Source organism: Miniopterus schreibersii (genome assembly GCF_964146895.1).
Source record: "Miniopterus schreibersii genome assembly, chromosome: 1".
NCBI classification, from domain to species: domain Eukaryota; kingdom Metazoa; phylum Chordata; class Mammalia; order Chiroptera; family Miniopteridae; genus Miniopterus; species Miniopterus schreibersii.
The window spans coordinates 45,219,194-45,241,043 of NC_138101.1; the positions used below are offsets into that span (position 1 = coordinate 45,219,194).

General features: G+C 32.7%; 1 protein-coding gene across 1 annotated transcript in view; it reads left to right on the plus strand.

Annotated features, from left to right (window-relative positions):
- BMP2K (BMP2 inducible kinase) overlaps positions 1 to 21,850 on the plus strand; it is a 111,717-nt gene that overhangs the window by 39,889 nt on the left and 49,978 nt on the right. The window contains exons 3-7 of the mRNA XM_081130313.1: positions 2,513 to 2,618; positions 9,849 to 9,991; positions 12,061 to 12,182; positions 14,034 to 14,115; positions 17,457 to 17,589. Coding sequence (XP_080986439.1) covers positions 2,513 to 2,618; positions 9,849 to 9,991; positions 12,061 to 12,182; positions 14,034 to 14,115; positions 17,457 to 17,589 — 586 coding nt within the window. The remainder of the gene's footprint in view (positions 1 to 2,512; positions 2,619 to 9,848; positions 9,992 to 12,060; positions 12,183 to 14,033; positions 14,116 to 17,456; positions 17,590 to 21,850) is intronic.

Here is a 21,850-nt window from a genome sequence, read left to right on the forward strand (position 1 = left end):
ATATATAAGGTATCCTTTAACAAGAGAAAAATTCTTTTTAAGTATTAGGAAAAGTGAAAAGTATTTTCTTTTTTAAAGCATTTTCTTTTTTTTTAATCCTCACCCGAGGATATGTTTATTGATTTTAGACAGAGAGGAAAGGAGGAAGGGAGGGAGGAAAGGAGGGAGAGAGAGAGAGACATCAATTGGTTGCCTCCAGTATGAACCCCGACTGGGGATTCAACCTGCAGTCTAGGAATATGCCCTGACCTAGAATCGAACCTGCAACTTTATGGTGTACAGGATGACGCTCCAACCAACTGAGCCCCCTGGCTGGGGCTGAAAAATGTTTTAACAGCCATTAAAGAAAATTTCAGTAACTCAGTTACCTAAACAGTAAAAAAAACCCTACAAAATAAAAATGTCCCTGTTTTCTGGGGTTTCTATTCTCAGTGCTCTAGGTGGCTTCTTGTTACTGTTCTTCCACTCTCCCTCCCCTCCCCTCTTTTGTTCAGTTCTCTCCTCCTCATGTAATGTTTATCAAGTGCTAATATATATATGAATTTTTTGTTGTTGTTGAGGTCTAATTCACATAATATAAAATTAACCATTTTAAGATGAACAATTCAATGACATTTAATAAACTCACAATGTTTGTGTAACCACCACCTCGATCTAGTTCTAAAACCTTTTTATCACTCTAAGAGGAAACCCCCTTGCCCATTAAGCAGTTGCACTCCATTGCCCCTTTGATTTAGCCACTGACAACAACCTGTCTATGTTGTGCCTCTAGATTTATCTATTTTGAATATTTCATATAAATGGAGTCATATACTATGTTACCTTTTGTATTTGGCTTCCTCCACTTAGCATGTTTTTGAGGTTTTACTCACATTGTAGTATGTACTTCATTCTCTTTTATGGCTGAATAATATTCCATTGTATATATGTGTATCACACTTTATATGTTCATTTGTTGTTCAGCTTTTTAAGAAACATCAATGAATATTTGGGCATTAAAAAATTTTCAATTACAGTTGACATTCTATATTATATTAGTTTCAGGTGTATAGCATAGTGGTTAGACACTTATATATGAATGCTCCAGTTTTTCAACATTCCTGTTTTTCCACACTTGTTATTAATGCCAGTCCTACTTATCCAGCTGCTAAGAGGGAGATTTCTTATTTTTTATCAACATCTTAACACACCTATTTTGATCCCTTTTGTTTGAAGGTAGGCACATTTATACAGTCTGACTCACCTGAATTCTGCTTTTGTTGTCCCTGTTTCTTAGCTTTGAGACTTGCTTTTTGTAAAGCCAAAAGAGTAAAAGATTTACCCCAAGATAATGGGGGAATCTTAAACCTAGTTCTCTAACTAACTTGAGCCCAGATATGATACTGTTGTGCCATAATTCTTTTAGTAGAATGTGTATAATTTAGACACATAAAAATATAGTCATTATCAACAGTAGCAACACTCAAATCTTAACGCTTTTGAACAAGATGTTTTACGAAGATTAGCTCTTTAGAGCAGTGTTCTTCCAACTTTTTTGATAACCCATCTCCCATTATGTATATTTATTTATGAATTAGTGACATGTTCAGCTGCCATAAGAATGTAAATCTCAAATTACATTACACAATTAGAACTAGGTTTTTAATTAATGATAGTAGATGTAAATTCAGTTAGAATAGTATTTTTGACAATTGTTTTTAAATTTTCAGATAGACTGAATTAGATCATGATTATTTTAAATCTCAGTATATGCTGATGGTTATCTTATACTAGGAGCCAAAAGTGTCAGATTTGCCATTTTCTTATTATTTCCTCATACTTGTATTATTAATATCATTTTTCTGGTTTCTTTCCAGAAATCCTTTTAGGCCACTTGTTTATTTTTTACATTATTGAGTTAATAATATGTACATTTAAAAATCTACTTAACTAGGTACACATTAATTGCAATATGTTGCATTGAAAACATGCAGATGAGAGTATAATTGCTAGTTCATAAGTATACGGATGGACAACAGTAGGTTTACAGGAAAATAAAATAGTTAAATAACTAATAATACAAGAATAAACTCTGTGTTTTTTGTACTCACAACTGTAAATCTACTTTGTCCACCCCTGGATTAGAGCTTATTTTTTTCATTTTTTTAGATAAAATAAAAATTCTGGTACTCTTGAGTCCCTAAGGACTATCTTGCACACTCACTTTTGGAGACTATTACTTTTGATTGAACCATCTTTCCTCTTGGTTGAATTTAAAGAGAAGTGTTCACTGAGTGGTTGCCTGTCAGAAAATGACAGTTACATGTAAATACTTTCCATTTGAACTGTAGAAACCTTTTTGAAATATGTAAGATTCCATACTCATGCCTAAGTCTTACTTTTTGAAACTATCTAAATACATTAAGTTAGACATCAAACTATTGGTCATGATAGAGCTTTAAAATGCATATTTTTTGATAGAACTTTAAAATGTATATTTTTCCATTCTTAAAATTTTGTTTCTTTTTTACAGAAAGAGCTATCTGGTCACAAAAATATTGTGGGTTATTTGGACTGTGCTGTTAATTCAATTAGCGATAATGTATGGGAAGTGCTTATCTTAATGGAATATTGTCGAGGTAAGTGTTTTTCTGCATTTGTTTTATACTTTAAAAAGGCCTTAAAATGGGTTACTAGGTGTCTTGGTTTCTCCTAGAACAGCTGTCACCTCATTCTAGATACTTATTGCAATCTCAGCTTTAATTATCTGTCTAATTAAGGAATGCTGTTAAAAATATTTAAAACCTAAGTCATAGTTGCTGCAGTGTTGATATGAGTAGGTAAATGGATGAAGAAGATGCTGTTGGATTTAAAACATAAAATCTAAGCAGGTAAAGAGCAGTTACACTTCTTGGGTCCTGTACAGTTCTTTTATAATTTAACCAAGAAGAGCATAATGTATCAGTATTAGTGTTAAAAGATTTTTTTCCAGCACTCTACCATGTTATCTTTCTCTTTCTTTTTTTTTTTCTTTTTTTAATATATCTTTATTGATTTCAGAGAGAGGAAAGGAGAGGGAGAGAGAGAGAGAGAGAAACATCAATGACGAGAGAGTTGTTGATCGAGCCCGCAACCCGGGCATGTGCCCTGACTGGGAATCGAACCCTGATCGCCTGGATCCTAGGTCGACACTCAACCACTGAGCCATGCCCGATCGGGCTGCCATGTTATCTTTCAGTGTATTAAATGGAATAAATTTAGAGAACATATTTTGATTTATAATTTTGATAAACTTGTATTATTTGGTATTTTGGGATTCTTTTGTAAATATCAGAAGGTAGAAAAGCACATTTTATTTGGACCTAATGTATTTTTAAAGAAATAATTACTTGTATAGTATATACCCTAAGAAAATAATGATAACTTAAAAAAAATCCCTAAATTTTTTTTTTACTTTAATGCATGAAGGGGGCAATTAATCTATTTCCTGCAAACTTAAAAAAAATCAGACTGCATCTGGCAGTTTGTGTTCTAGGCGGTTTTGGTTTATATTTAGATTATCTTAAGACAGTTATGACTGTTAATTATAATACCAGAAACTTACCATTTCCTGAAGGTTGTAGGAGGATGATGGTAGTGGTGATGGAGAAAATATGGTCTCGCCTTAGCCGGTTTTGCTCAGTGGTTAGAGCATCAGCCCACGAACTGACGCAGACTGAAGGGTCCTGGGTTCGATTCCAGCCAAGGGCATGTACCTGGGTTGCAGGCTCAATCCCCGGCCTGGGTCAGAGTGCATGTGGGAGGCAACCAATCCATATGTCTCTCTCTCTCATCTCCCTTCTACTCTCTGTGAAAGCAATGAAAAAGTATCCTCAAGTGAGGATTAAAAAAGAAGAGAAAATATGGCCTCATTTACTTCAGTCTTATAAGGAGGGAGGATAGAGGGAAGTGAAGTGAGTCAATTTTGTGATATCTGTTGTGATGTACTTTCAACTTACTTCCATATGTGATCTAAGAAATTAGATGTTTTCTCTTATTCATATCTCACATTCTCTACTGTAAAGCATTGCGATCTCCTTAAGGAGAAGATACTGATTTTCCCTACCTCACTTTCCTGAATTGTAGCATTTACAGTTCTAATTCTTAGCTGGATTATAGTTAACTAGTAGCTCTAACTTTTTAAAGATAATTGAATTGGGCATAATTATAACCCTGGGTGAATTTAATTAATTGTCATCCAGAAGACATTTTAAAAGGAGAACCAAATGAACTTCCAATATTTAGGGAACAAATTGTTTTGAGGAAGGCATTCTTTTGCTTTTTTAAAAATAACAATTTAAAAAATCTCGTTTTAATCAACAAGATTTGTTTTACATGAAATTTTTATTTTGATCAGTTATTTATGAATACAGGGTGTCTCCAAAAATGTATACACACTTTGAGTAATTATTCATTCCAGTGGGTTAATCTGAAAAGAAAGAAGTATCAATTGATCTATCAGCTGCTAAAGCATGTATACATTTTTTGGGGGACTCCCTGTATATTTTAAAAAGTAAAATAGATTTGTTAAGCTATGGTTAAATCAGTATCTTCCTGCCCCTTCCCTCTCTTCAGAGACATGCACTTTAAAATCCTTGAGATGTTTGTTGTTTGTTTACTTCCATATTTCTATACTACATTATGTAAAGAAGAATTGGTAGTTTTAGTGAGAATCCTTAGAGTATGAAAGAGAAGGAAGGAACTTAGAAAATCAGGGGAAGTATGTGATTCTGGGCTCTTGAGAGTTTGGTAGTGGTGATTTTCTGTTTTTATGTTTTAGATAGTACCTTCAAGAAAAGATGAGGATTTTACTGTCAGTGTAGTGTAGTCTCAGTTTTTGGATTGAATTAATAATCAGTGTTTAAATTTTTTTGTTTGCTATTAAACTGTGACATGTAATAGTCTATAATTTCATTTTCTTTCTTATACTTCTTTTTATTTTTCCTGGAGTTAATAATTATGCCAGTTTTCATTTGCTTTATTTTCTCTATACATATTAGTATTTTAGTCCCACGTTCTCCATTGAAAGTGTAAATCTTTATGCAATGTGTTTAAACATTTTAATATTTGTGTCAATTTCATTTTTTTGTTCCTTAGAAACATCCTTTTGGGAGACTTATTTCTCTTTAATTTTGAACAACATTCAGCTGTCATTCTGGGAATTCCTTTTGCCTTCCTCCTATTTTAGATTCCCTGCTACTCATGTCTCTCACTTGTTTTTATTACTGCCTTTGGTAGAGCACATTTTTCAGTAGCTTTCTAATAACAGATTTATGGAAGAAAACATTTTTAAAAAATTGATTTGAGAGACAGAGAGAGAAACATCAATATATTGTTCTACTTAATTTGCACTCATTAGTTGATTCTTATATGTGCCCTCACCAGGATTGAATGTTCAGCTTTGGCTTATCAGGACAGTGCTCCAACCAATTGAGTTACCTGATCAGGACTGGAAGAAAACATTTTTGAAACCTTGCATATATAAAAATATTTTTATTCTACATCCATATTTATTGATTTGGCTGGATAAAGAGTTGTATGTTAGATATAATTTGATCTATAATTTTGAAGGCATTTTATTTTTTTCACTACTGTTAATATTGAGAAGTTGGATGCATTATGGTTCCTAAATTTTTTTATGTGACCTATTTTTTTCCATGGACACTTTTTGAATCTTTCCTTTATCCCCAGCATTATAAAATTTCAAGATATATATGCCTTGGCTGTGGGTCATTTTGCTGATATTTTTTTTTTGCTGGGTGTTCAGTTTTTTTCTCTTTCATTTTCTCTGTTCTGACTTTTTGGACTTTTAATTTTTAGGATATTAGTCTTCCTAGATTTGTTACTGGAGAGCCAGCCTAGTTGAAGGGTGCTTGGCTCTCCCTTCCTCGGCTCTTGCCATACTCATGAGAAAGAATTCAGATGAGTCACAGAAAGCAGTGTTGAAGCAAAACAAGCAAATTTATTAATAATATACACTTGGCATAAAGCACAAGCTGGCAACTCAGCCATTCTGAGTGCACCATCTGGTGGGGATTCAAGGGCTTTATACTCCCCCCCCCCCCCATAGGTTTCGAGGTTCCCCTGTTGGATAGACTAGATTTCAAAGTTCCCCTCTTTTACATTGTTGCGACTTTCCCCAGAATTTGTGAGAATATCTGGTGATTTTATCTTGGCAAGTCCCAAGACTGCTGACTTCTTTGTTCACTGGGTGTGATAAACTCCCCCTTTTTCTTTTCCCCTTTTCCTTCCCCGCCCCAGTAGTTATCTTTCCTGCCTAACATCCCCCAGGTGATACCATCCAAATGCTTTTGGGGTTTTGTTGTTTGTCCCCCATACTTTATCTGTCTTTGAATTTAGCTGGCACAAATGGCATTACTTGGGCCTTTGTTCTCTTTTTTCCCAGGCCAGGGTGATTTGAGCTATGTACTCTCTGATTAGGGAAGAGGCTATAAACAGTTTGCTCTCAAGTGTCCTTCGTTGGGGAAGATAAGGTCTTGTGATTTACAAACTGACTATAAGCCAGGCAAACTGTTTGACCATGTTTAATTTTCTTGTCTCAGTTTCCCCATTCTGCTTACCCAGGAATTTTCCTAGCTAGGAAGCTATCCTGCCATAGATTGATCAATCCTCTGATTTTCTTTTATTGTTCTTCTCTTTCTTTTTATCCTGCTTGTGTTGCGAGTATTCATTCAATTTATCTTTTAGCTCCTCTACAGAATTTTGTATTTCTGCCAAATTTTGTATTTCTGCCAAATTTTGTATTTTTAATTTCCAAGAACTTTTTTTTTTTTTATTCTTTCAGTGTTGTTGTTTGTTAAACTGTACCTTGCTTTTGTTTTAAGTGCAGATATTTTGTTTTCTACAGATATTAATTACAGCTTTTAAAAATGTTTTTCTTATGTGTTTTTGTTTTTTTCTTAAGTTTTTCCTATTTGTTATTATGCCTTCTCCATTATGTTAGAAGTTTTCTTTAAATGTTTTACCAGATAAGCTTACTGTATGTACTACAGATCAGAATGTACCACTGATAGGCACTCATTCAACATAGTACTAGAAGTCCTAGCCACAGCATTCAGGCAATTATATCTTAAGATAAGGAATCTAGAGGATCTGAATAGAACATGCTCAGTTCCTTTTCTCAGATGAATCAGTTCCCAGTGGGTTGGAGGGGTGAAGAATGGGTGAATACATGCTTTCCTCTTACTTCCTCTATAAAAGTTAATTTGTTTTACATAAAATTGTTTAAGAATGAAGGTACTTTAGTGAAGGAATCATTGTTATATACAGTTCAGGTACTTTGGTTCTGATTATGTAGAGAGAAAACTGTATAGAAAGTAGAAGACTGTGTTAAATAGCTTATATACTCCACCATGGTTTCAAGTATCAAATATTTACAGTCATCTTTTGTCGAATGTTAGATCTCTGCAGGTTGATGGGTGTGGCACTGCTTACTTTGCTAATGTTCTAAAGTATAGGTTAAAGAAGGGTTATATGCTTTAGGTACCAAACTTTAGGAAATCAGAGTTCGTATTTTGAATATATTTTTATTATTTTATGAAAAGAGCTTTATTTCTAGGAGGTATTCTGCAGAAATTTCTACGGATAATTGTTAGCTTTTGCTTAATAACAAAACATTACAAAACTCAGTAGCATAAAACAACATTTATTATTGCTTGTGTATCAATGGGTCAGCTGTTCTAGACTGAGATTGGTGAGTTGACACTACTCATTTTGGCTGGACTTGCTCACATGCCAGTGGGTTTGCTGGGACTCATTTTACACATTTCTCATCTTCTTCCTGGCACGAGCAAACTATCCTGGGGATGTTTTTCCCATGGATATGGTAGAAACAAGAGAGCAAGTGGGGGATGTGAGGGCTCTTAAGGCCTACGCTTGGGCCTGGCACACTGCCACTTCTGCCTTATTCTATTGTATAATCAGATAGGAAGGGTTGGATGACTACTTTAAGAGGTTAGGAAAATGTTGACTTTTTTATTTTAGTGATGAAGTAAATTGGCAGAGTATAAGAGCTTTTGTTAGGAGATGATACCTGTTTGAAAAATATGGAAATATTGGGAAATCTATGCATCTTGTTTTAAAAGACCTTCAGTATATAATTTTAAATTTTCATTTTCATTAGAATAACCTTACTTTAATATAACTTTCAGAAGAGTTTGACTTTGATTAATAAAATCTTTTTTTGTGTCTCCATTTGAAATGCAGCTCAAATACAGATTTTTAGCTTTTTGGGGAGGACCTGAATTTTGTGACTCAAGGTTTTTAGCTCAAAGATCTTGGAATGGAGAAAAGAGGATTAACATTTGTTTAAAATTCATCCTACTTGTTACAGCATTGAACCTTTAGGAGAGGTGGAACAAGCTTAAGGTTTTGATTTCTTTAGCTATGAAATAGTATTTCAAGAATGTGAATGAGTACCCAGAAAGCATTTTCCATCCTGTTTCATTTTTGGTCAAAATGAGTCAGGGTTTCTGACAAGAGGGAGAAGGAAGTTGTTGCCTGGTCAGGTGCTTCACTCTTATGAGATGCCCTGAACAAATTAAAGGCAAATGGACTTGTGTTTTCAGAAAGTTGGAGGTTGAGGTAAAAGTTCATGCTCTTTTTGCTTTAAAATTCTAAGGAAAAACAACCATTTCAGAAAATACATGAGAATGCTGTTGAGACAGTAATAATAAAAGGCACAGGTGTGTATGCGCCTTCTTCCAGATTTCAAAATAGCAAACATTCATTTATTAAACCTTGTTAAAAGAAAATTTCATGTTAACATAAGCTTACCTTTTTAAGTTCCCAAACTTGATTTTTATTGGAATGGCTTCTGAATGAATCACATATTTACTTTTGCTCTTAAAATATAACAATGATAGTTAACTTCTTAATAATTAAGAATTGTCATTAGACGGCGATTATTGTAGTATATTGTAGCATATAATAATTCTCTCAGTGCTCAGGTGTGACTGTTTGATTTTAGTTAGTGGACTCTGCCCATTATCCCTTATCTAGTTTAGAGGATTAGCCTCTTAACCCATCTCTTCATTTCCACTCTAGTGATCCCCTCATTGCCCAATCTAGGAAACCTTTTAAAAAGTCAGATCAGGAAGTTTCTTTGATTCTTGTTAAAATACAAGTATTTCTGATTGCTGTCTGCCTTGTCAGTCTCATATCACCTCACCCTCTTCTCTGCTTCCTAGACCATGTCCACATTGGCTTTCTTTAAGCTATTCAAAGTCATTAAGCTCTTTCCCAAATGTGCTTGTTTCCTGTCTAGCCTTCATTCTCAATATAAATATCACTTCCTTAGACAGGCCCTATGTAATACCCTCTCTTCCCCATCCCCCTTCACCAATTTAAATACAGGTTTCTCTCATGTTCTTATTGTACATAATTACGATATGTGTTTATTTGTGTGATTGTTTAATGCTTATCTCTGCCTTTAGACTATAAATTCCATGATAATAGGAACTTTATTTTTGTTTATCATTGCTTACCCAATAACTAGCATAGTGTGGAATAAACTTTTTTAAAATCTGTGATGCTGTCAATTATAAGGTGTACCCTGATTTCAGAGATGTTAAAATGTTAAAACATAGCAATAGCATTAGCAGGACATCATCTATCTAAGATGTTCTCATGTTAGAGATGTAAAATGTGAAAAAATGTATTTCATTAAATCAATACTTAATGGTATAATTCTCCTTACAGGAGAATTATGAAAAAGCCATAACCTGAGACTATAAATGCTTTTCTTAATTTCTTTGTGATAGATTGCATGTATCAAAAATGCATCCTCTCAAAATTATGTTTTTGGTTAGCTGGGCAGGTAGTGAATCAGATGAATAAGAAGCTGCAGACAGGTTTTACGGAACCAGAAGTGTTACAGATATTCTGTGATACTTGTGAAGCTGTTGCGAGGTTGCATCAGTGTAAGACTCCAATAATTCACCGGGATCTGAAGGTAAGAACTTTAGACTCCTCATGGATCAATACATTTTAAACTCTTAAATGTTCTTGGGTTATCTTCATCTAAACCAGTTTTTATTACTAGCACTGAGCTTGATCTCTGTCCCCTGCTGCATTTCCTGAGGTTATCTAAGTGGCTGTAGAATTTGGTGGTGATTATCTTTAACGCCACTATATCTTACCTTTTTATGCGCTCTGACCTCTTGTATCTGATACCCAATTGTTATACTGGAAAAAGTTCCCCAAAGGGGATTGAACAGTTCTGGTATCATATTATTAGAGATACCAGTACTCATATCTTTTAAAACTATAGGTTCCTTCTTTGATACTCACAAACACTAAGATTACAAAAATTCTTCTTCCTGAAATTCTTAATGTGCAGATATCCCATGGCTAACGTTTTCCCCCTTCAAGTCAGCTCAGTTCACCTTCGCAGTGAGTTCTGTCTCGTACTGCCTTAGTTATAATTACAACCGAACATTTCTACTTTCCACCTGCTCTACCTTTTATTATCACTTCTTACCTTCTAAGATACTATTTAATTTGTTTCTGTATTATGCCTATTGTTTATTTTCTGTCCTCTCCCACTAAAATGTAAGCTCCATGTAGACAAGGATTTTTCTCTTTTGTGTAGATGTATCCAAGCATTTAGAAGAGTGCCTGGTACATAGTGTGTTCTCAGTAATTAATATTTAATGAATGAATGAATCTCAGTTCTGACTGATTATACAGAGTTTATGAACCATGATAATAAAATGCTCTTAAGACACAAGAGAATAGAAGATGTTGCTTAGAATATAGGTCATAACCACGAAAACATCATCCAGGGAACTGTATGGTAAAAGGATACAAGGCAAGACAAGGTCGAAAGGCATGACTGCCCTTTAATTTGGATAACCAGTTTACTTTACTTCAGTTCTTTTGAATATGCAACTTTTACATTTCCCTAATAATTTATATGATTTTTAAAAATTATTAAAAATTACTTTTTTCATGTAGATATTTTCAGCTGAGTCATTGATTTAAAACCAGAAAAAAATTGAACTGCACAGTTTTGTATAGGCCATGTTTCATATGCTTAGTTCTTTTTACATGTGTAAATTTAAGCAAACTTACGTTTTGTTTAAGTAGATTTCTTGTACAAATATTTATTGTGTCTGAACCTTTTAAGAAGTAGACTAAAATGAACTCTAAAAGAAAAATTATAAAGAAACAATAATGTATTTTGATAGAATTGAGAGAAATTGAATTACTCTTCAAGACTGTGTTATAAAAGGAAAAAAAATATTGTGGAAAAATGTAATTATTAAATAGTATCATTTATTGAGCGCTTCATTCCAGCCACCGTTCTAAGCACTCTTCATGTTTTAATTAATTTAGTTTTTATAATAATAGATATTATCTTCCCCATTTTATAGATATGGAAGCTAAAGCACACAGTGGTTAAGCAAATTGTCCAAGGGTATGCATGCTAGTGAGTAGCACAGTTGGGCTATGAATCCACACTCTGCTGTTTTAGAAACTGTTTATGTAATTTGTTTACTTAAGTTACTACAACTCTAATCTTTAAGTTAAGACATAAAGTCAAGTCCTGTTTTTCAGTGTATTTTATATAAAAATGGTATTAAAAGTCAGAGATAGAATTTTAATGGTTTTTGTTGATGCTGCCTATCGATAAGATGAAGTGTCAGAAATGGAGAGAAATGGAGGTATAGTATATATACTCTACTGCTACAAGTTTCTCTTTCACTGAAGCATTTTTAGAGAGGATTTGGGGTTTCTTGTCCCCTGCAAAAATAATCCTGGGATGGGAGAAGCACTTCTCTGTTCTTAGTAAGAAAAGCAGTAGACATAGTAGAATATAATTTTGGTCTGATTCATTTGTCTTTCCTCATAATTTGAGGTATATCATATATAGTATATATATGATATTTATATGTGTATATATATGTATATGTATGTATATATTAAAAACCCTTTGATGTTTATTGTGTAAGATCATGGTTGTAAAAAGATAATTTTCATTTTGAAAATAGTACTAATTATTGATTTTCTTCTCTTAAGGTAGAAAATATTTTGTTGAATGATGGTGGAAACTATGTACTTTGTGACTTTGGCAGTGCCACTAATAAATTTCTTAATCCTCAAAAAGATGGAGTTAATGTAGTAGAAGAAGAAATTAAAAAGTAAGTGTTTATCTTTATTGCATTTGTCTTAAAGGAATTTTAGTTAACTTGGGCCTGTGATCAGTTCTGCTAATACATATTTTAGATATTCCATTCATAGATTTCTTCAAAATATTTTTATGTCTTAGACAATGATTAATTTATGTCTGATCTAGCTCAATAGGAAATACATTCTACCATGAATACAAGTTTTTCATCCATGTTGTAAACACATTTATCAAGAAAGCTATAATAATTAGTGGAAAGGGAGATTTCAGTGATTGTTGAGTTCATTTACACATCTTTGTTTTTACTAATACTAAAAATTTGTTCTTGTTAGGAACAGTTAAATTATTTGAAAACATACAAGCTTTTACTTCATATTTAATATTAAGAAGTTGACTTCCCTATGCATTGGAAACTATGCAGAAAATGCGTTACTTTGTAATAGTGTACTGGAAAGCTCTCTGGTAGAAAAATAAGTCATATCCGGTTTATACTTTCTTAGTCTTGTACTTTCCATGGGTTGCTAGGTTACCTGTTAAGACTTTTCTCTGACTTATCTGTTTTCTAGTTTTAGAAAATGGAACTGTTTATAAGTCTTAGATTACCTTAATAAAATGATACAGCATGTAGAAAGATTTGCCAGAATAGGAATTTCTAATAATTGCTAATAGTTCTAATATTTCTAATAGTTGCCCTCTTTACTGATTCTGATATATAATGGCTGCTATAGAATTCTGCTCAAGCACCTCTAACTTGCTGGGTTTTATTTCTTCTTATTGAGATCTGAAGTATAGTTAAGGTTTATTAGAATTTTTCATTAGTCATGAATGTAAGCTATGAGGGTATTCTTGTGCTTTGTGGCTCAATTGAAGAGTTAATGGCCTAACCGTGTACTTAATTAACAGGAATTTATTTAGAGCCTGCAATATAGTGAACACTGTTGGTGCTATAGGATAGCATTGAACAGAAGTCCTGCCTGCGTGCAGTTCATATTCTGGTTTTTAGGTTGCTACTCTGTAGTAGTATCATTGAGAATGTCCCACTGATCAGGGTCACTGGAAAAAGTAAGATGGTAGAATATTCACCTTTAAGATGTTTTATGTAAAATAAAACATGTAAACACTCAAAGTGAATTTAAAATTATGCCATGATATAGGAAGTTCTTCCATATTTTGGTAATTTCTGCCATGAAATCGAGCACTACTTCATTAAAATATTCTGTTCATAATGTATTTGAGGATTTTATGATTGGTAAATATTCACAGTATCTTATAATTGCAAATAGCTTATGATGGCTGTATTAGAATTGCACTTAATTAGTGTAGTTAGAATTATGGCACGTAGATTTTTTAAACAATATAAACATAAACAACAATTATAAAAATAAACCTAAAGGAGATTTACTGCCATGTATAAGGAAATATGTTACAGTCCATAAAAATAAACTCCTTAATAAACATAAATTAATTTTTTTAAAGAATGGAAGTTTTAATTTTAAATTTACTAAAATATTTTGATAAGGATATTTTAATAGTTAAATATATTATTTCAAATAAGAAATTCAAGGAAAACTATGTTTCCAATATATTGTCTTCATTGAAATTTTTTGTATTAAAGAGAGTTAAGGTTTTTATCATTAGAGATGCTACTGCACTTGTTGAATAAAAATGTGTATACATGCTTTGTATTGTTTGATACTTGATGGACTTTTAATGCCTTTTAAAAATAGTATTATTTTTATGTAATGTTATTGAACTGAAAGTTTTTTGCAGTATTTTAAGTAGAAACAATGCAGTATCTGTCTTTATTTATTTTTTATTTTTTATTTTTTTATATCTCCACTCCATTTTACTTATTTACTGCCAGGTATACAACTCTGTCATACAGAGCCCCTGAAATGATCAACCTTTATGGAGGGAAACCCATCACCACCAAGGCTGATATCTGGGTAAGGCCAAGAAAGGTTGACATTTTCTCTAACCAAATTAAAAAAATATGAGTTCAATTGATTATTTGCCCCCTGCTCCCCAAAAGGTATTTCCTAATAAATGGAAGAGTGGTGTATAGTAGAGCTGCTTATTTAGGAGATGAAAAATATTATAACATTTTATCTTCTTAATCCTGAATTGGAAAGCTTAGAAAAGCAAATAAAGGACTTGCATATAATGTAATTTTTTGCCATGATATTTTTTAGTGTTTAGATTATATATGAGTGTTAACATTTTTTGATTGAGTGGAATTTTGGTTTATCACTTTATGGAAAAGCTGGACTTAACTCTTGAGTGATTACACTGATAATTTTCTGGAGTTTTAGGAAATAACCAGGAGTAAAACCTTTTTTCTAATTATAAACATTGACTAACATATATATTGAGATTTTTTATTATTTAGCATATATATCTGGATTGAATTATTAAGATAGATCGTGTTTTTATATAGTTGAATTTATGTTAGAATGTTAGTACCTCTTTAGAACTTATTTCATAGGTAAACTATGTTTTGGCTGTATTTTATAAACAAACTAGCAGGAAAGTACTTTAAATGTGAATTCACTGAAATTAAACTAGTATTTAGCTATATCCACCACTAGTGACCATGTTAGAGATGGAGGAAAAAAAATTCCTTTGGAAATATTTCTAGAGTTTACTAGAAAAGTCATATTATTTTCTTTTTAAAACAATGTTCAGAAAGTAGCCGAAAGTAATGTGTGAAACCAAATGTGTGTCTCCTTGGTTCTCTTATCCTGGCCTTTTCCTATTGAGGTTGAGATACCCAAATATTTCTGCAAGGTAATAAAAAAAGAATATCTTTGATATCTTTTTATCTGCCCACATAACATATAACATATGATGTTGTGTTTTTTTCCAAAAGGTGGTTCTTAACTCTTGTTCAATTTTTAACCATATACATAATTGAATCAAACCACAAATAAGTTTGGTTTAATTTGGTACTGCTTATAAATCACCAGCTTGTATAACTCAAATTCAGTTTGCTTTTCTCAGCATTAACATAAGACTCATTAAATGGCTTATAGTATAATGTAGAAAGCAAATTCAATTGGATCTTAATTGATAAAATGAAAGTAGTAGAAGAGGTGATTATGGAAGTTTTTTCTGGCCTAATTTTGTGACTGCTATTAAAATCTATTACCTAAAAATCTATTTCAACAGCAGCAGAACCAACAGACATCAGAGCTCAGTACTGTTTTGAAATCATGAAGGGATGATTAAAAAAAAATTACTTACTAAACACATGTTGTTACCCAGTATCTTAAAAAAAGGAGAGGGAATCCTTTTTGTAGTTTATTTTTCACCAGACTTAGTATGCATGCCAAGCAGCGTACTAAGTTGTCAGCAATAAATTTAAAATTTATACTGTTTATAGATTAGTATATGGAGTAGTATTTCAAATAACAGCTAACTGGGTATAGCTGTGGGGTTATAGATACATAAAGATAAAAAAGCAGGAAAGATAATCAGAAAACAGAATATATGCTTGACAGAGATAGAACTTTAATTTCCATGATGCCATTTTTATGCTTGTCTTAGCTCAGGTGAAACAAGTACGCTACCACATTTTAGGTGAGAGATGCTTCATGTTACCTTTTGATGAGGGGAATGGAGGAGGGTGATAGCCCTCAAATTCAGGTCATTTGTTCCCTCTTGTTTTTTGAACAATTCTCATTATACGAAATGGATAAAGAGGGAAATGCATTTGGTGTGAAAAAACTAGGACACCTCATTGTGTTCACACAACATGAAGCAGAGTATTTTAGATTTATGTTTTTTAAGAATAATGACAGTGCTGTCTAAAATTGTTGTTTGGGAACTCCCACTCATTTACTGTAACACAAGACACATTCATTACTAAAGGTTTGATTGAGAAGATAAAACTGGCTAAAATGGAGATATCTTTTGCCTAGACTGTCATCTGGGTAAGAGAAGGTGTAATTTAATGCGGATATTACACCATTAATAGTATTTTTTTAGTGTTGTTAAGGGAGCCTTATGTTCAATTTATTGCATACATGCTGAAGGTATCTTACAGAACAAAGCATCATACATTTTTTAAAGCCACATTGAACTGGATTTTTCTATTCATAATCTTCATAATTTTGTTAATCATATAATAAATAACCCTGTAATGTCTTTAAATGGATATATTGAAATTTATAGAGCCTTTACATTTTTTCATTGGAAAATTGTTAAAATATTGTAAGTAATAATTAGTAAATTAATATTATTGAACTCACACAGGTGTTTCCTTATAATGTGATCTTCATAATAGCTGTAAAACTTAGAGTATTTGTTAGTTGCATTTGCTAAGTTGATATGTGGAGAAAATTCAACAAAGCAAACCAATTTGCTGGTTTTTAGATAGTAGGGCAAATTTTAGTATTGTTGATATAATTGTGTACTAATTATTGAATAATTTTATACAAATTGTTTAGAATTAGAAATACCCCTTACACTGTAGATGACACTTCTTGTGACAATATAATGATTTCCTGACCTGAAAATTACATTTTATTACTGGTTCTCTGGTTTGAGCTGTTAGCAGCTTAGTTTGAAATTTGTTTTTTAGGGTATTTTGTTTTTGTGGTCAGCAAGTAGATTTATTGGTGCTGTGATGTCTATTAAGCTATGCAAGTGAAGCAGACAAAGCCCTACCTTTTTGAATTTTAATATAGATTACCCAGGTAAAATATAATTAGTAAATTATAGAGTAAAAATCATAGGGTTATACAGAGAAATAGAGACTAATTTTTATAGTATGAAATAATGATACATGGTTAGTGCCTGATAAATTTAATTGTGCTGGCTAACTCATATTTGGAATCTGAGGATTTTACATGTTTTATAGTGAATTAAAAAAAATGCAGCTAGAAGGAGCCTTGTGCTTGCTTTGTTGCTTATATGCTACTTATGTACTAAATATATATTTTCCTTGTGGAAGAAATAAAAGTAGACTTTTTTCCCTAAAAGGGACCAGCCACTTCTAATTTCGGTTATATCATTCATGATGTAGATGTCTATGATAGCACTAATTCAGTCAGCTAGCCAAAGATGTGATAGAAAAACATGGAAATGATATGGTTAAATGTCTTCTCAAAAATTAAGCACAATCAATTTGTTTAAGTAAGTAATTTGTGAAAAGATTGATTCAGTATAGAAACATTAGCCTTTTTGAAAATAACAAATTTAGTTTTTGGTTTAGTGCTATTTTTATGTCTTGTGGTTAAGTTGTTTACTTGAGTTCTGATGATGTTCATGCTTCTTTATTTTACAGGCACTGGGATGTTTACTGTATAAACTCTGTTTCTTCACTCTTCCTTTTGGTGAGAGTCAGGTTGCTATCTGTGATGGCAGCTTCACCATCCCAGACAATTCTCGTTACTCCCATAACATACATTGCTTAATAAGTAAGTACTTGGAAAAATTTATGACACAATTGTAAGATACTATACATAGGACCTGCTGTTACATACCTTTGCCTGAATCTAGACTTTTAATTTCATTTATTATAATTTTATCAAATTATAGTAAAGAAAAATATTAAAAAAGATGTTTATAGACTTTTATGGAATGAAAGCAGCCTAATTGCTGACTAGTACATTAAGTCCCTAGATAAGCTTTTGTAGAATACAGAGATTATGTAATTAAGGAAACTGGAATTTCTGGAAAAACTTAAGCGTAACATTTAATTATTCGGTCTTTGTTGTTTTGAAATCCAAATATCCAGATCTATTGCTTTTTTTGGATCAAAGTATCGCTAATCTTAGATTGTTGCTTACTTGACCACCCTTGTTAATATCTATTCTTTATTGATTATGAAGTGGTTATCAGAAGCACCCTAAGTGTATCAGAAGTGTAGTCCTGTGGGCCCTTGAATCCAAAAGAATACCTCAGATTTCCTTCTAGCCTGATCTAAGACTTTTTCCTTCCTTTTTGATAGGTACTGTAATTTAATTTATTACATATGTACATAGTAAAATTTCTGAAAAAGATGACTTGGGGAAGGAGAGGACCATCAAATATTAAAATATATTAGGAAGCTGCAGTATTTAAACACCACCTCTCAATACTGTTTGAATTAAAGTGTGTCTAGCATTTCTACTCTGTTTCCTGCATGTTAAATATTTTCTCATAGCCTCTGACCACATAGAGCAATGCAGTAGAAAAGAGGGCCAATCTAAATATCTTTGATACTTTGTGTGATAAAGATGGCAGTTCAACTCAGTGGGGGAAAATAGTTGGAAATACAAAGAGTTAATAAAGAAGTCAGACTGAATCTCTACCTCAGACTTTATGCTGAAATTTCAGATAAGTTAAAGACAAATGTAAAATATGTATTTGAAAAAGATAGGTGTGAATTTATAACACTGGAATGGGTAGTCTATAAGTAAGGCATTAAATCTCAGGAATGAGAAAAGATGACTCTATTAACATATACATTTAAACCATTAAGAATCTTCCCAAATCCATGAACCCCAGCATGAAATCAAGTAATCAGTTGGAAAAAAGAAAATTTGTTACACATTTGACAAATGACTAGCTCCTGTAACTTAAGAGACTCAGGTGAATAAAAAGGAAAAGGGAAGTACCCTAAAGAAATATGGTCAAAAGAAAGTTGAGCGTTAAAAGGATAGCTAGCTTCGCTTTGCAAACATATTTGAAGCACATCTTTTTATTTCTATAACGTGGATTTGCTCACGTGTTAGAAATTAGAGAATTATACCAGTTGAACACAAAAATTACATTGCTTCATGTGGCGTGTTTTTCTTAGGCAAGGGGAACCAGAGTAATAGGGTTGGGGAGATGGTGGTATAACTCACAGGGGAAAGGAAAGAGCCCTAAGCTTGGCTGCTGTACTTCAGCATGAACATTAGCTCTGTGAAGAGTAATAAATGAGTGCTTCCACTTGGACTTTTATTCCCAGAGATTTACCTGTCAGTTTTGTGTGGCTCTCTACTGATAATGATGGCCCCCTGAAGGGCAGCCCCTCTGGCCCAGAATTCTACTTTTATTGGTTGAGCATCTCCCAGCCTTGTTTTGATGTGTTTTTATATCCTTGTGGCAGCCTTCAGTCAAATTAATTGACCTGCCTGGGCAGTCCAGGTTACCTTACTAATTAATATTTTTGTCAGTGTTCTGGTGACAAAGTTGTATAGTTTTCCAGTGGTCTGTCCCAAATCTATTTTCCCCTTATCCGTATTATTTTTAGCCTGAATGTGAAAACTTTGCAGAATGTGGAAAATTTTAAACGCAAACATACCATGAGAATTTATTTGAATAAGCATTAGACCCATAACCCTCTCCATCTTATCTAGTCATTTTCTTCCTTCGTTGTCCAAAAATTAGGGCATCAAGAGCATGAAATAACCCCGATTAACCGGAATTCTCAAAGAATAGATGAAGGAATTTATTTTGCTATTGGGTGTTCTGGCTAAGTGAAGTTTAATTTTTTATTGACACCCTTGTTGTATGTCATTGTAACTATGACATGACACTGCTTTGTATAATGTCTTAATCACAGTTGAACTGAGGATTTTATTGGGAATCTTTCAGTGTCTTAGGAATTCCGAATAGTCTCATTGGACAATTTTGTATGGGAGACTGGACAGTATATACTCTGATTTGTGATTTAATTTGTTTAAAGTAGTAAGATCTTATTTTCTTAACGTTAGGTTTGATTTTATTTTTTTTACCCTTCTCTGTGTGTCTGTGTGTGTGACTTTGCATTTGTAATGGCAAGGTTGAAACTAAACGCTATTGATAATTTTGGGATTTAATTGGTTCTAGTTAATTGATGCCTTAGTGTGCAACATATGCTTTTATTTGTCAATAAATATATAGATTTTAATTTTTATCAGTGTTTGTATAAAGTTGACCTTGTATTAATGTTTTTGAACTTATTTCTGAGAGCTAGGCAGATATTTTAAAAAAGGTTGAGTAAAATAAAAGTATTCAAGTAAATGTTGGTATTTTATTTCCTGTCAAAGGATTTTTGTGAACTTTTAAAAAATTCACAATTTTTTATATTGATTTATATTTCTTTCAAATAAATTCTACATTCAGAAAACCAGGAAGTGCCTACCTGTGCCCATAGTTTTTGAAAATGTAACTTTTTACTGCCACTTGTCTATTTATGAAATGTAGTTGATCCCACATGTTATTATAAGTTAAAGCATTAAAAAACATATTTCTTTTTAGTATTGATAGGATTACTATCTGCTTGCATATATTTTATATGATCAGGATATTTGAAAATGAAATAGCCACTCCTAATCTTTGTAAAACTCTGTGGTTTGTGGTTACATAAATATTTGTATATATTTTTGTTATTACTGTTTGGTCAAGGATAATTACTATTACCCGTTGTCCAGAAAGCTCTATTTAACAATTAATTTTATTATACTTTTCTGCAGACTTGACTTCTTAAAAGTAGCAGTGTCGATTATTTACAAATTTTTTCATAACTTCTGTTAACTTTTCCAGTACACAATTAATGGAGGTGGATTGAGGAGAGAAGCACTTTTTATTTATGGATCTAAGAGTTAAAAAGAACTTAGACAACATTTAGAGGAGAGTGAGAAGCAAAACTGTAACAGAATTACTGAGTAGTTACACTACATGAACAGGATGCTGGCTGCCTCACCTTTCTTTCAGATTTGCTAAGGCGATTAGGGAAGTACATGGTGGAGATTAAGAGTAAGAGTCAAAAGACCTGGGCTTGCATCTGCTGTCACTTACTTAGTAGGAATATTGGGCACCTCTGTTTATCTCAAATCTCATTTCTTTTTTTTCTTTTTTTTTAAATATATCTTTATTGATTTCAGAGAGAGGAAAGGAGGGGGAGAGAGAGAGATAGAAACATCAGTGATGAGAGAGTCATTGATCAGCTGCAGCCTGCAACCCGGGCATGTGCCCTGACCGGGAATCGAACCCCGATCGCCTGGATCCTAGGTCGATGCTCAACCGCTGAGCCACTCCCGGCCGGGCTCAAATTTCATTTCTAAAATGAGCATATTAAAAGTACCTACCTCTTAGGCTTATTGTGAAAATTAAATTATGAAAAGTGCTTCTTAGCATGTGTAAGTACTCAGTAAGTGATGGCCTTTTTAATACATCGTTACTGCTGTGATAACTATCACTATCAGTACTACTGAAATCTATTATAATTCTTCCTGAACTAACCTCATTTCTAATTTTCTGGGTAAGGATCAGGGCATCTACTGTCAGATACTCAATAGCATGTACTTTCCCTGCAGAGATTTCTTTGGATGCTTTGAAGCAGAACTTGGTTTTGCAGGTTAATGGTGGATCTACCAAAGGCTTACCATAAATTATCATATATTCCAGGATATACTGTTATGTAACTAACTACTTTTCTCACCTCTTTCTTTGTGTAAATATAATGAATCATAATGGCAGCAAGGAAAGTTTTATCTTTTATTGCTTTTGGGTCTGCTGACATATTGTTGCTTTATGGTTCTGTATCTTAGCTCTTAGAAGCTTATCTATTGGCTTTAAATTTATTTTTTAAATTGAAATATAATTGACATATAATGTATTAGTTCCAGGTATACAACATAATTATTCAATGTATGTATACAGGGTGTCCCCCCAAAAATGTATACACACTTTAACCGCTGATTCTATTACATTTTGAAAATTAAACGT